The following is a 14,268-nucleotide window of genomic DNA, read 5'->3' on the forward strand; positions in this document are numbered from 1 at the left end:
TTTAGTGAAGGTGTGCTAGGCAGAGTTCGCTAGAGAAACAAACGCTAGAGAAACAAAACCAGGACACTTATGATGATAGATAGATAGATAGATAGATAGATAGATAGATAGATAGATAGATAGATAGATAGATAGATTTATAGAGCATGAAGGGATATAACAGTTAATTAGTCCACACAGCAGCACAGAGGGCTCATTTCAACTCACTTCCATGGAACAGTTAATGTACTGGAAGTCCTTCAACTCACAGGGCTGACAGGTCCAAGGTCAAGGAAGCAGACAGCTGAGTCTTCCCGGGGGTAATGTGGGCAGAGTCTGCCCACAGGCAGCAAACAGCAGGGCGGGTCACCAACAGTCAGCAGCTCAGGAGCTGAGCAAAGCAGGCCCGGATGGGATATTGAACTCAAGCAATATAAAGCGACAGGATTCACCAGCCTCAAGCTCAAGTGATGTACACACCAGCATTGTGGTGAAGCAGGTCTCTAAGGAACCTCAAGCTCTAGTGACACAACCCACGGGTTGGCTGTCCCACAGGTAGTGTAGCTCACAAGTTGAGGCAGAGAACTAGCTAAAGCAGCCTCACACTGGCCCAATCACCAGAGAGCAGGAGGGAGAGGGGAGGGGCGGGCCTTGCCCAGCCATTTATCTCTTGACCCTCCAATCAAACTGTGACCTGATCAATCCCACGTGTTCCTATTGGGCAGGTTGGCGCAATAAACCTACCTATCACAGTAGGTTTGAGCAATTCAAGAATGGGGTAACACAGAGCAGCCCGGCATGTACAAAGGGCTCCCCCATCAGAGCCTACGCAGGGCTTGAGGATTCAAAGACGGGGAACCAACAGTGAAAACTCTTCTCGTTGGCAAGTTACAGTGAGGGTTGCTGACTGACTGAGACCAATCACGGAGGGCGCGCCCGGGCAAGTTCATCCTCCAGAACTCACTTGCCTTTGAGTGGATTCCAACTCACAGTGACCCTAGAGGACAGGGTAGAACTGCTCCTGTGGGTTTGTGAGACTGTACCGCTTCATCGGAGTAAAAAGCCTCATCTTTCTCCTGTGGGGCGGCTGGTGGTTTCAAACAGCTGACCTCGTGGTTAACAGCCCAACGCGTAACCCACTGTGCTGCCATAGCACCTCAAGTCCATAAATCTCCTTTTAACCATCATCTTCCTGGGGGCCAGCACCGCCCCACTGTGTTAGGCCAGGTTGACTAGAGGAACAAATTCATTGACACTCATACATGTGTAAGAGAGAGCTTTATCTCAAGGAGTAATTGGATATGAAGAGAACATCCCAGTTCAGTCCAAATCGAGTCTGTAAGTCTGACACTAGTCCATAAGCCCCTCTTCAGACTCACACGCCACAAGCAATGATGCAAATGCAGGAAGACCACAGGCCGGTGGGTGAAAGGTTGTGGATCCAATGGCAGTGGACCCCTCTCTAGGGCTTGCCCAGGTCTCAGCATGGCTGGCCGGGCTGCCTGGGAAGGTGAAGGCAGGGGGAGGGGAAGGTTCCCAGAGCCCTCCTTATGAGGAAGTCACGCCCACAAGGAGACACCATCAGGGTGTGACCTGATTGACAGGCTAGACTCCACCCTACACCTCAAGGTGACATGAAGTCATGTAACTACCATACCCACCGACATCACAGGTCACCTTCTAGGGAGAACAGCAGGGCCTTGGACCGAACGGACTTGGAGTCAGACTATGTGCAAGCCATCCTGGTCAAAGGAGGCCTCCAGATTGTGCAGTGTCCCTACACCCTGAGAACCCCCAAATCTGCCGGCAGCGAAGCAGACAAAGGCTGCTGGTATTCTTAGCCCCCACGTGCCCCTGGCCCCTCACCCACCAAGTTCTTCGGAGTGGAAGTCAGAGGAGCCCCACTGAGACAGAGTCCCAGGCTGGGCTCTGCCACCTAGTCAGTGGGTCGAGGCAGTCTCCCCTGAGCCGCTGGCTCCCGGGAAGTAAACAGAGGGAGTGGGGGGCAGGCGTCAGTCTTGGGTGGAGGGCTCTTCCAGCTCACTGGGCCCTTGGAGACAATGAAGGTGGCCTCTGCTCCAGGTCAGGGCCCACACCCCGAGGGAGGAAGGGCTCACAGTGGCAGGCAAATCTTATGCAGATTGGAGCCCTGTAGGCAAACCCCTGTGGGGACAGGGGCCAAGCAGACAGGAATGGAAAGTTCTAATGTCACACGTGGAGGGGGCCTGGGCACAAGGCAGCAGACACCAGGGGTGAGGTACAGGTACACCTGTTCAGAACTAGTGTTCACTCTGCCTGAGGTCCCTTTTCAAGACGAAATGAAGCTGCAGAATGTCTGTGCAACATCTCTCCCCATCTGAACATCCACAACCAATTCTAACTTGTTATTCAACACCGAGCCGAACCAGCGGGCAGAGCAGGCTTTAAACAGTTGTGGAAAAAACAAGAATGAAAGATCGTGGAGTTTCCCTCGACCCTTTTGAAGCCCCTGTGCATCTGGAGTGAGGGTCTGCACATGTCTCCCGAGGGCTTGGTTCTCTGGTGCTCCCCCGTCCCTCCTGGGACAGGCATGTAGCTTTGCAGCTGGGAGGCACCCTCTGTGTCTTGGATTGTAGACGTGTTAGGCGGGGTTGACTAGAGAAACAAATCCGTAGACATTCATATGTGTATAAGAAAGAGCTATATATAAAAGAGCAATTGGATATTTAGAAAATATTCAGCCCAGTCCAGATCAAGTCCATAAATCCGATATTAGCCCGTATGTCCGATACCAGTCTGTAAATTCCTCTTCAGACTCACACAACACACGCAATGATGCCAAATGCAGTAAGATCACAGGCCGGTGGGTGGAAATTCTTATGGATCCAGTGGCAGTAGAAGCATCTTAGCACTGGCGTGGGTCTCCATGTGGCTCCTCCAGCTCCACGGCTCTGGCTGCCATCAGCATAGCTCCATGTGGCTTGTCAACAGGAATGTCTCACAGGGAGATGAAGCAGAGAGAGAGTATGCCCCTCCTCCAGTGAGCTATTTATCTCCATAGCGCCTCCCAAACAGGTCATCAAGCTGCGACCTGATTGACAGGCTAAACTCCACCCCTTCACTCTTAATAGTCTCAAGTTGGCTGCAGATTATGTAACTGCCATAGTCCAGCAGGCTTAGGGTGGTCACTCCTCAGGGTCAGTCATGAGCTCATGTCTGGGAATGTTTTGCAGTCTTGGCATTCTGCATGACGTTACCTTCTGTCTTGAGTTTGGGGAGTAAGAGATGATGGGACAATGGGACGGGCATGTGCCCAGGGCTCCACTGTCCTCTAGCACAAGATCTGCCCCCTGCCTGCCTCACAGACCACAGCTGCCGTGGGGCTCTGGGTACATGTGGATCTGGGCCAGAGGCATGTGCTCTAGCACGGAGTCTTGGGTCTGACCTTACCCTGCGAGTAACCCCAGGCCTGCAGGATGGGGCACTACAGAGGACATAAAAACACCGGAGAATCTGCCACGTCAACATGACCCAGTGTACAATTTAAACATACATACTATTAAAAAACGGAACGCCAGAGGGAGACCACAACGCACAGGGAAAGTAGTCCTCCTGCTTTCTGATGGACAGGTGGGTCCCCCGTTCTCACAGAGCCTCGCCCCTGCTCTAACAGGTCAGGAAATGGGCAAAATCACTCACCAGATTGACCTCAGACCCAGGGCACTGCTGGGTTCTGATTCCAGCTTTGGACAAGACCCTGCCTCTCTCTGGGTCTCAGTTTCCCCGACTGTACAGTGAGTTGGAAGAGGCACTCTGACCACCTGGTGGGGGGGGGGAGGCGGGTCAGGGCGCTCCTCCGTGTGGAGTCGGAGCAGCCCCCGGCCCCGGGCTCTCACCACAAAGAGGACGCCTTTGAGTCCCCAGAGGTGGCCCTCAGCGTCGCTGCTTATGACTCTCCAGCCTCAGCAGGAACGGCTTGTCCCTGGATGCTGCGTTCACTTGGGCCCGGGCCTTCTCTGCTCTGGAGTGGGTCCTCCACGTGGACATCAGGTGAGTGTGTGGTGCCCGCCCACCGGCGTGCGCCGTGGCCCATAGGTGCCTCGTTAGCTCCCAGACGCATCGTTTTCACCATGCATTACCCCCAGGCCCCACACGGTACTGGGTCCAGTGAGAATGCAGGGGCATCTGGTAAATGGGTGGGTGGGTGGATGGATAAATGGATGGATGCGTGGTGTGTGGGTAGGTAAGTGGGTGGTAGGTGGGTGGAGGGAGGGAGGGATCTGGGTGTGGATGGGCAGATAAATGGATGGATAGGTGGGTGAGCGGGTGGGTAGGTAGGTGGGTGGGTAGAGGGAGGGATCTGGGGGTGGATGAATGAATATGGCCACTGTATACTACTTTCTCCAGATTCGCCATGGGGCATGATTCATCACCTCTCCCTTGTTCTCTGGAGAAATTGGGATGTCCCGGTTGGCCATTGGGTGCTTAGGGACCCACTTCATTGTAGGTCCCAGGAGGTGATGAGACTAGAGAAAGAAGCCGTCACCCCTTCAGGCAGCCCCAGTCCACCTGGTGGATATCAGCCATGGTTTCAGGGGAGGTCTGCCCATTGCTCCCCTCCCCCAAGGGTGGGAGGGGCCTAGCAGACTGGCCAGCCTTGGACAGGCAGGGCACCGGACCTCTCTGTTCCTCAATGTCTTCATCTGTAAAATGGAGTTAAGAATATTTCAGTGTAAAACCAAATGAGATCACGGTGGAGGTGTGCTTTGTACATGCCTTGGTCATGGTAGCTGTTATTGAACATATTAATGGTCATCCTTGCTGGGAGAGTGGGCCACCTCCTGGTGGTCTCCTGTCCCAGTCTGGCCAGTAAGCCCTGAGATCCTTTCTCAGACTGCTGTATCCTCTCTGCTCTCTGCTTGCAGCTTAACGAGCCAGCGTTTCCTCCTGAGAGGGGACAGCAGGCCCAGGTGAGGAGGGAGCACTCCAGGGGGTGGGCTCTTCTCCCCTTCCCGCCCATGTCCCTGCGGACCATTGTTAGCCCAGGCCTGACCACTAAAATGAGTCACCCTTCTTTCTGGGAAGAAGGCAGTGAAGCGGGGAGGGAGGGGGAGAGGATGGGGCGATGGCAGCAGAGAGGGTGGCAGGGAGCCGGGCTACCAGCCTCAGCCCTCATTGGAATCACTGCCCTTTCTCACCGGGCACACTCTTCGGGCACCCTCCTGTCCCCTAGTGGGCTGGGCACTTAAAGCCCTATTTTTCTCCCGAAGCCAACGGCGGTTCCAAACTGCTGACCTTGCAGCTAGCAGCCCAGCGGGTAACCACGATGCCACCAGGCCCCCTGGTGTCCTTATTCCCTCCCGGTCTGCAGTGCAGGCTGACCAGTGTGTCGGGGATGAGCGGTGGGGGAGCATTGCTACTCCAGGCTGCCTGAAGCCACGTGGGCCCAAGGCTGCCGTGGTCTGGTTTCCAGGGCTGGGGCTCTGTGTCTGAGGCCTCTGTGGGTTCTGGAAGCCAGAGGAATCCAGACCCAGGGAGGTGGAGGTCACCTAATGTCCAGTGGAGTTGGTGGTCAGAGAGGAGGAGGGAGCGGTCTCTGATTTCTCTGTGGCTGCACTTTTTTGGGCCTGCATGTCCCATCTGTCCCCTGAGGGGCTCGACTAAGGCCTCCTGACCCGATGTTTCTAGGGCCCCTTCCAGTCCTGACCAGGCTGGAGTGTGGGAGTCCCGTGTGGATGGTTTGAATGCTCCTTTCAAAGTTCTCTCTCATTCCAGGGATACTTTGCCTGGGGGACCGGTACCAGAGTGCCCAGCCAGAGCGCAGATCTTAGGGCTCTGCCAGCCATGCAGTCCCAGGACCTTTCGGTACAGTCTCCACCACTCTTTTGTGGGTAACCGCCATGAGGGTCAGGGGTCAAGGGTTAGGAACCAGTGCCTTCCCTTTAGATCTGTGCTGTCTTTGGGGGTGGGGGCCTGGAGATCAGGGCCAGGGGTTGAGGGAACTAGAGAGTTAGAGCGAAGGGAGCCACGAAGAAGGGGTGAGGTGTGTGTGTGTGGGTGGCAGGGGTAGGCCCTTTGGGGGCTGTTCAGAGACAGACCCCAGCATTAGAGAGAGGTCTCCCTCGTTTCCTGAAGACCTCAGGGCAGCCCGCTACCCCATGGGCTTGCCTCCTGCCTTTGAAGAACACCTGTCTTGTAGAAGAAGTGGACCAGCCTCCGACCCCAAGTCCTGTAGAGAGGAGGCAAGCTGCCTGGGCTGGAGACCTGCTGTGGGGCCTCAGAGTCCCCTCCTCTGGACCCCCGCGGGGCTCTGCCCTCTCTAGGGATGCCCTCAATCCCCTCACCGCCGAAGGGGTGCCCAAGCTGAGGCCAGTGCGGGTGACCCCATAGGGGAAGGGCCGAGTGCCTCAGGCGTGTGCAGAGGGCCAGGGCAGTGGAACCAGCACAGGGTGGCTGGAGGGGCCAGTGTGAGACCCTGCAAAGACAAGTGGCCCTCAGCCTCAGGGTCCTGGGGAGCCACAGAGGGCGTAAAGCAGGAGTGTGGCCAGGGCGGTGCTGTGTGGTTAGAAGCCGAGACGGTGGAGAGAGAGAGATGGATTGTGGGGGGCGGGGATTGTGTGTGAAGTGGTCCTGATGGACAGGGCTGTGCTGGGAGGACTTGGTGAGTGATGGACACGGACAACTGGACCGCTGGGAGCCTATGTGGTCATTGCCCCGCTGGTGGGTGTGAGGCTGCTGGGGTGAGACAAGCGGGGACGGAGCAGGTGAGAGGGGAGGCTGACAGGAAAGAGTTGCTGGGGGCTGGGCAGAAGCCTTGGCCCCTCTCCGATCCCCTGCCCTGCCGGCTGCCCCTTTCAGCCTCAGAGAGTGTCAACTGGGACCTTCAAGCCTCATGTGCCTCTTCGACATCTTGAAGAAATGCTCCGGGCCTCTGGAAGTTGAGTAAGTGACAGACAGCCCTGGAGGGCACCGTCCGGGGACATCTGCACCATGTCCCAGGAGAGGACTCCCTGGCTAGAGGCCCAGTGAGCCTTCTCCGGCCCCGCCCTTTAGACCCTTTAGACCCCACACCCTCCTAGGCGTCCCCTGACCCTTCCCTAGGCCCTCACCTGCCTCGTCCTAGGCCCTCTGCTCATGGACCAGGGAGCCCAGACTGACCCCTAGCCGGGCACCCACCTGGTCTGTCTCTGTATCCGGAACTTTCCATTTCTGAGAGCTCTTCCCAGCACACCCCTCCTCCTCTCAAGTCACCTGGTTCCTAGGCAGGTACCCACTCCCTGACCCCCAGGGCACCTGGGTCAGGCCAAGTGTGTTAGTCTGGGTTGACTAGAGAAACAAATTCATAGACACTCATATGGGTGTAAGAGAGAACTTTATCTCAAAGAGCAATTATACATTAAGAAAATATCCCAGCCCAATGCAGTTCAAGTCCATAAGTCTGATTTTAGCCCATATGTCCGAAACCAATCTTTAAATTCTTCTTCAGACTCACACAACACATGCAATGATGCTGAATGCAGGAAGATCACAGGCCAGTGGGTGGAAAGTCTTGTGGATCCAGTGGCCGTGGCGGTATCTCCGTGCCGGCAGGGGTCTCCACGTGGCTCCCTCAGCTCCAGGCCTCTAGCATGGCTCTCTGTGTTTTGTCAGCAGGAATCGCTCGCAAGGAGTGAGTGTGTGTCCCACCTCCAATGAGTATATATACTCTATCTACCTTATATACTCAAGTAGAAGCCAACCCGAATATCAGCCAAGGCACCTAATTTTACTACAAAAATGGCATTAAAATGTGCTGAAAGACTTGGCTTATACACGAGTATATACGGTATCTCCTTAGTGTCTCCAAATGAGGTCATCAAGCTGTTAACTGACTGACAGGCTAAACTCCACCCCTTCGCTCTTAAGTCGCAAGTTGACAACAGATGATGTAACTACCACACAAGTGACCTTCCCCAGGTGGCTTTTAACTCCCTGGACCTCAGCATCCTTGCTTACAAGAGGGGCAGTCAGCCTGTCCTGTGGTCCTTAAAATAAAGAACGCCAGGACAAAAGACTGTCACCCCAAAGGCCTCTTCTCCTCGAATCCACAGTCCATCCACCCACAGGGCCCTCTGCTCCTGGTCTCCTGACCTGTCTCATGTTACCTGCGCTCAGTCGTGGATGAGTGGATTCCAGTCCCCTGACACCGTGTCCCATGGGCTGCCAGCTTCTCTCTCCTGCGTTGACTCCCATCCCCATGGTCCTTCCAGCCAGGTTGTGCTGGTTGAGCACAGGTTGAAGGCCTGGTGCGGAGGCCACCTGTCCACTCCTCCGGCTACACGGAGGGAAGGAGAGTCCACACCGGCCCCAGGCGGATTCCTGTGCAGCACAAGTCAGAAATGCCGCGCGCACGCGCGCGCACACACACACACACACACACACACACACACACACACACGCCCTCCTTTACCTTATTCTGACAGCAGCCGGGCCTCCCGTGGTACTCTGCTTTGATGCCGGGTCCCATACCCCATGACGGTGGCCACACAGAGCTCTCACCTGCAATCATCACATTGGGGACAACCACAGGTTACCACAAGTCAGGATCAGAAAACATTCGGGATGCAGTTCTCTTGCCACAGGGCTTCTTCTCAGCCACGCACGGCCCTCATCTTGTCCCTGTGCCTCCCATTGGCCTCTGCCCCATTTGGGCAAGCATTGCAGAGCCCCGTTGGTGCTGGTGCACGCCCCAGGGGTCTCCCGCTCGGCAAGCTAAGCCTTCAGCTGTACCCAGCTTCGCCCTCCGCTCTGTCTCCTGTGGCCGCTGCCCGCTCCTTCCCCTTCTCCTCGCGGGAATCTCCCACAGGAAGGGAGATTCTTCCTTCTTAGTGGCTGTGAGATTCCCTGCTCCTGCTTCTGAGATGACTCACTGGAGACCCACGCAGTAGGCTCCTGCACCCTGTGTGCACCCAGTGGGACCAAGAGTCATTCCAAGGCATTTCATGTCACCTCCCTCTCTCTCCCTCTTCCCTCTTTAGGGGCCCAGCGGGGGGTCTGGCAGGGGTGCTGTCAGGGGCAGAGAGGGTTGTCATTTTTCTCTGCAGCCAGCTTATGCATCAAAACAGTACAGCATGACTTTCCCTTCATCATTAAGGAAAATTATACTAATTATAATAATTATTATTAATTGTTGCTATTAAGGCTTCATAGTGAGCCCCCCAAATCTCAGAGTCGCCTCCAGCACATACTGACCCTACGGACAGGGTAGAACTGCCCCTGTGGGCTTCTGAGACTAACTTTCCAACGGAATAGAAAGCCCCAAGCTTTTTCCGTTTGGGCAGCTGGTGATTTCCATCTGCCAACCTTGCTGTTAGCAGCCTAACTCAAAGCCACGACACCCCCAGCGCTCCGCGTGACAAGGCCCGTGGGCAGAGTTCAGCTCCTCTGCTGTGGTGAAGCCCACGTGTAATCCACCTGACCATCTTTGATCGGGCAGCCGGTGGCGTTCAGGAGATGCACAGGGTTGTGTAACCACCATGCCTATCTCCCTAACTGGTGGTTTCATGAACAGTGTTAGGCTCGTTTTCGACTTGATTAAAAATACACATTAAGTTTCAGAGATCAAGAGCGTCTCCGTACAGGGCAGGGTCCTGTTGCAATGCCCTATGGGTAAGCAAACGGTTGGTCCCTGCTTCAAACCATCGGCAGAGTCTGTGAACTCCGCCTTCGCCCAGCAGGAACCCACAAAGCGGGTGTTTGGGGCTGGGAGAGAGACTGAGAGGGCCTGGGGATGACTAAGCGCCCCAGTGTGCTGAGTCAGAAACACCCGGGCCGGTGGCTTGTTAGGCATGTGGTGCCTGGTGGCTGACAGGCCAGGGGTGAACCCGGGGTTCCGGCTCTGGGGAAGGTGCTTGTCCCTCCCGACCTTCTTTAGGGCATCTCTCAGTCCCCGTGTCTGCTGCTTTCCACTGGCTGGTGAGATCTCTTGTCTCTCTCAAAAGAGACCGACTTAAGACAAAGCCGTCACGACCCCTGTCTCATGATCATTGAAGAGGCAGCCCATTCCTAAATGGGATTGGAACCCCAGACATCCCAGGTTAGCGTTTACAACACATATTTTGGGGAGTGGACACAATTCAACCCCTAATAATGAAGACCCCTATTGAGCCTGTGCCTCAGGTACCCAGCGCCACACACACACACACACACACACACACACACATACCATCCCAGCCCCAGGCATACCAGGGGAGACCTGAGCAACCCTTGCCTGGACAGAGGTTCCTTGAGGCTCTCAGCGCCCAGCACAGGCTGCCTTCGCCCCCTGCTCCTCCTACCTCCCCGGAGATGGGGAGCCGGGGCCTGGAGGCCACCGTTCTGGAGGAAGGCAGCCAGGAGGGTGAGGGGGGCATGGAAGGGCAAAGCGGGAAAGCAGCTGTAGTCCCAAGCCCCTTTGGCCCCAGGGAGGGACTGTGTGTAGACACAGGGGCCCTGGTGCTGGGTGGGGGTGTCCTGCAGTGTCTCCTGGCCACCCTGGGGTCTGCGCTTGCTTGGTCTGGCTTCCCTGGGCAACCAGAAGTCTCACCTGCCCCCGCTGCACTGCAGTGTCCTGTAAGACCTGAGAGTTCCCACAGCAAGGAAAACCGTGGTGTTCGGTTGAGCTCCGCAGTTTCCAAACTCACAGGCCACTATTTTCCCTGCCAAGAGTCTCTGGGACCGGAGTCTAAAGGGCATGTGTGGGGCAGCACTGGCTCAGGGCCCTCTCGGGCCGCCTCTCGTGTGAAGCATCCCGTTCAGCTGGCTTCTTCACAGGTTGTCCTGCGAGCCCCTGAGTGACCAGAGCCTAGAGACCCTCCTGGACTGCTCCAGCCGACTGCCCCAGCTGAGCCTGCTGCAGTAAGACGTCTGCCCCCTGCCCCCTGCAGTTGCCTTGTTTTATCTGACCTCACGGGGGCACAGGTTGGCTCCCAGATCCGTTTAATGGTTCCTCAACCTTGGAAGGAGTCCTTTGACCCCCTCTGAGCCTCAGTCTCCTCATCTGACAAATGGGCTTAATATTTCCCAGCCCCCACCCCCTGCCACTGCTCCTAAGGCTAGGACTCAGGACACCTTGAAGGCCCAGAAGGGACTAATCCCCACCCTCAGCAGGGACTCAATCCGCCCTGTGCAGGTCGCCCTCTAACTTCCTGAAGGGAGCATGCAAGCCGCGAATCCCAAAGTATTGAAAGCTCTCTTTTCTAATTTCGGCTCAGACTGGTTAGAATTCTTAAAGGATTTATTTAAATATTCCTCGGGGGTGCAGAGGGGTTATGGAGGGGGATGCAGCTGCAGCTGAGATGAAAAATAGAACCAGAAATAAAATCATAGTGTCAATGGTAGCAACATCCATACCGAGGCCCCAGGCACCTCCCCCACACTGGGGATGTATTGGGGAGGGGAGGGTGGCGATGTACTTGCCGTGAGCACCCCCAGCAGGGCCTACACCGACCCTAGGCACCCCGGGGTGCCCTCTCAAGGAGGGCCAGGGCCCACCAGGGCTCCCCTGAACACAAAAAGGGGATGGAGGGTTGAGACAAACAGGTAGGGAACCTCAGACCAGAGAGGTAAGTCCCACGGTGTCAGCCCTGAACTCCACATGTAACTTGAAAACCAGGTAGCCAGGCTGACCTTGTGCTCGGGCTTGAAACTTGGTTTACTCGGCCCACGTGTCTTCACCAGATGCTGGAGACACGTGACCCCCAAACCAAACCCACTGCCATTGAGTGAGCCGGACTCAAAGCAGCCCCTGCAGAGGAGCACGCCGACCACCTAGGTCCTCGTCCTCCTGGGCAACTCAAGCAAAACCAAGCCCGGCTGTAGCGTTGATTCTGACTCACAGCGAGCCTGTAGACAGAGGAGACCTGCCCCTCTCCACACCCCTCTCCCCAGTGCAGCGGCATTGGAGGGTCTTAACCACCGCCCCACCCTGCCTGTGAGACAGACCATTCCCCTAGGGCCCCTGGCTGAACAATAAACAAGGTCAGATCCCATATTGCACTTGGATGGTGACGAGGTGATTCCCCAGGCCAAGTGCTGGACAGTGAGTGTCTGGGTGGGTGACTCAGCCAGGAGGCGCTGAGGAGAGGTGCTGGGCTGTGACCCCCAGGAGGAGCAGGGCACCACATCCCAAGCTCGAGGCCCCGAGGCTGGCACGATGGCTGGCTGCCGAGAGAGGAGGGGGCGTGGTGGAGCGGGCCCGGGTCTCCCAGGGCCAGGTAGCCACAGAGGAGTTTGGGTTTTCACCCAACGGGACCTGGAGGGCAGGGGACGGGGGTGTTTTCCAAAGCTCAGCCTGGGTGCCACCTGGTGAAGGGAGGGAGGGCAGCTTTGTAGACAGTTTGTAGACAGTGCGGAGAAGGAGGGCAGCTGGGAATCCTGCGTGTGGTGTGTGTGTGTACAAGGATATACACGTGTGGTGTGGTGTGTGCACATGTGTGTGTGGTGTTGTATGTGTGCTTGTGCATGGCATGTGACGTGTGCTCATACAAGTGTGAATGTGTATCTGTGTGCAATGTGAGTGTGCAGTGTGGTGTGTGTTTGTATGTGTGCCTGTGTGTGTATGTGTGATGCGATGTGTGTATGTGCAATGTGTGCATGTGTGCACAGTGTGTGGTGTGTCTTTGTATGTTGTGCGCAGTGTGTGGTATGTGTAGTATGTTTGCCTGTGTGCCTGTGTGCCTGTGTGCGTGCGTGCGTTGTACGTGGTGTGCGTGTGGCATACCCGTGTGTTTGTGTGTGGTCATGTATGTGTGCATTCATGTGTAAACATGTATATGTGCTGTGTGTGCATGCACGTGTGTGGTGTGTGCCCATGTGTGGTGCACGTGGATGTGTGTGTGTGTACACGTATGTGTGTATGTGGTGTGTGTGGCAGGTGAATCGGGCAAATTTTGGCCATGGAACTGAGGAGACCAGAGGCTGGGGAGGTGCTGGGGTGAGAAAAATGGAGGCTCTGAGAACAAGACAGCGCCTGCTCACTTTCTCTAGGGCAGTGGTTCCCAACTAGGGGCGCACCCTACCCCCAGAGGACATTTGCCAATGTTGAGGCCTTTTGGGGTGCTATGACTTGGGGGAGGTGGGGAGTAGAAGCCAGGGTTCCCAGCATCCTGGGGCGCACAGTCAGCTGCATTCAGCAGCAGCTCTGAGACAGGACAGGAGCGTCCTGCTCCCTCTCAGCGAGGAGGGCGTGCTGAGTCTGCGTCGGCGGTAAACCCAGAGTAAGCGCAGAGAAGCACAGCCAGCCCCGGCGTCGTGCTAGGCCGTTCCCATGAGTCCTCACAGCCCCGAGAGGGAAGGAGGTGCTCTGGGATGACACCCGTCTCCCAGGAAGGAAACTGAGGCTCAGGTTAAGTGGTGTCCAGGTCACGCCAGTAACTAGAAGGAAGACTCAAACCCAGGTCTGCCCCAACATGCTTCTATGTGCCCCTGCCTTCTTCCCATTGTTTGAAGGCCCCTGCCCCGAGTCCTGCCTCCCCCCCGCCCTTGCCTCCCCAGGGCCCCTGTCCACTGCCTGGCTTGGCTGTAACTCACTGAGGGTGCCACCCTTTGTCTGCTCAGACTGAGCCACACGGAACTGGCCCCAACGAGTGCCCTGCTGCTGGCCAATGTCTTCCACTTGTGCCCCCGGGTGCAGAAGGTGGAGCTCAGGTGAGCAGAATGCGTCCCAGGTGTCTGGTGGGTAGGAACAGGTGGGACAATGCTGGCCGACCCCAATCCAGAGACTGTGCCTCACTCAGGGTGAGGGCGGTGGCCTCCTGGGGACCCCTTGAGGCTGTGGTCCAAGGGAGCTAACCCCTGTGTCATCCACTCCAGGTCCCTGCACCACGTGTCCCTGCACTTCAAGTCCCAAGAGGAGCAGGGAGGTGTGAACTGTGGGTAAGTGGCCTGAGCCAGCCCCTGGCAGCCGGGAAGCTTGGGGATGAGGAAATGTGGCCTCCAGGGTGCCCGGAGCAGAGCGAGGGCTGTCTGACCCAGCTCATTCCCTGCCAGGGGCCCTGCACGTGAACTGCTTTCACCCAAGCTGCTTTTGACACAAAGAAACAGAGGCCCAGAGAGGGTGGGCCTTTGCCCAAGGCCGCTCAGCAAGTGTGCATCCACCTGGCCCAGGATGCAGGAAACCTGGGAACGGGAAAGGCTTCATAACATTCCCATCTGGGGCAGGTCCCTCTGCCTGTCTGATGCTTGGCTACACGGCCGTCAAAAGGAACTGCTGTAGGACAAGGGGGTTGTGGCATGCAAAACATCAGGTGCCCCTAGAGAGGAGCAGGCTCGCTCCCGCTGATGCCTGGACCC

At 56.5% G+C, this 14,268-nt stretch overlaps 1 protein-coding gene across 1 annotated transcript in view; it reads left to right on the forward strand.

Annotated features, from left to right (window-relative positions):
• The window catches only part of NLRC5 (NLR family CARD domain containing 5), a 68,848-nt gene that overhangs the window by 22,005 nt on the left and 32,575 nt on the right, over positions 1 to 14,268 (forward strand). The window contains exons 18-25 of the mRNA XM_045293895.1: positions 3,737 to 3,752; positions 3,919 to 4,008; positions 4,884 to 4,928; positions 5,734 to 5,823; positions 6,817 to 6,900; positions 10,750 to 10,833; positions 13,534 to 13,623; positions 13,789 to 13,851. Coding sequence (XP_045149830.1) covers positions 3,737 to 3,752; positions 3,919 to 4,008; positions 4,884 to 4,928; positions 5,734 to 5,823; positions 6,817 to 6,900; positions 10,750 to 10,833; positions 13,534 to 13,623; positions 13,789 to 13,851 — 562 coding nt within the window. The remainder of the gene's footprint in view (positions 1 to 3,736; positions 3,753 to 3,918; positions 4,009 to 4,883; positions 4,929 to 5,733; positions 5,824 to 6,816; positions 6,901 to 10,749; positions 10,834 to 13,533; positions 13,624 to 13,788; positions 13,852 to 14,268) is intronic.

This window comes from Echinops telfairi, unplaced genomic scaffold (assembly GCF_000313985.2).
Source record: "Echinops telfairi isolate 266 unplaced genomic scaffold, ASM31398v2 ScPeMD7_2291;HRSCAF=2852, whole genome shotgun sequence".
Lineage (NCBI taxonomy): Eukaryota > Metazoa > Chordata > Mammalia > Afrosoricida > Tenrecidae > Echinops > Echinops telfairi.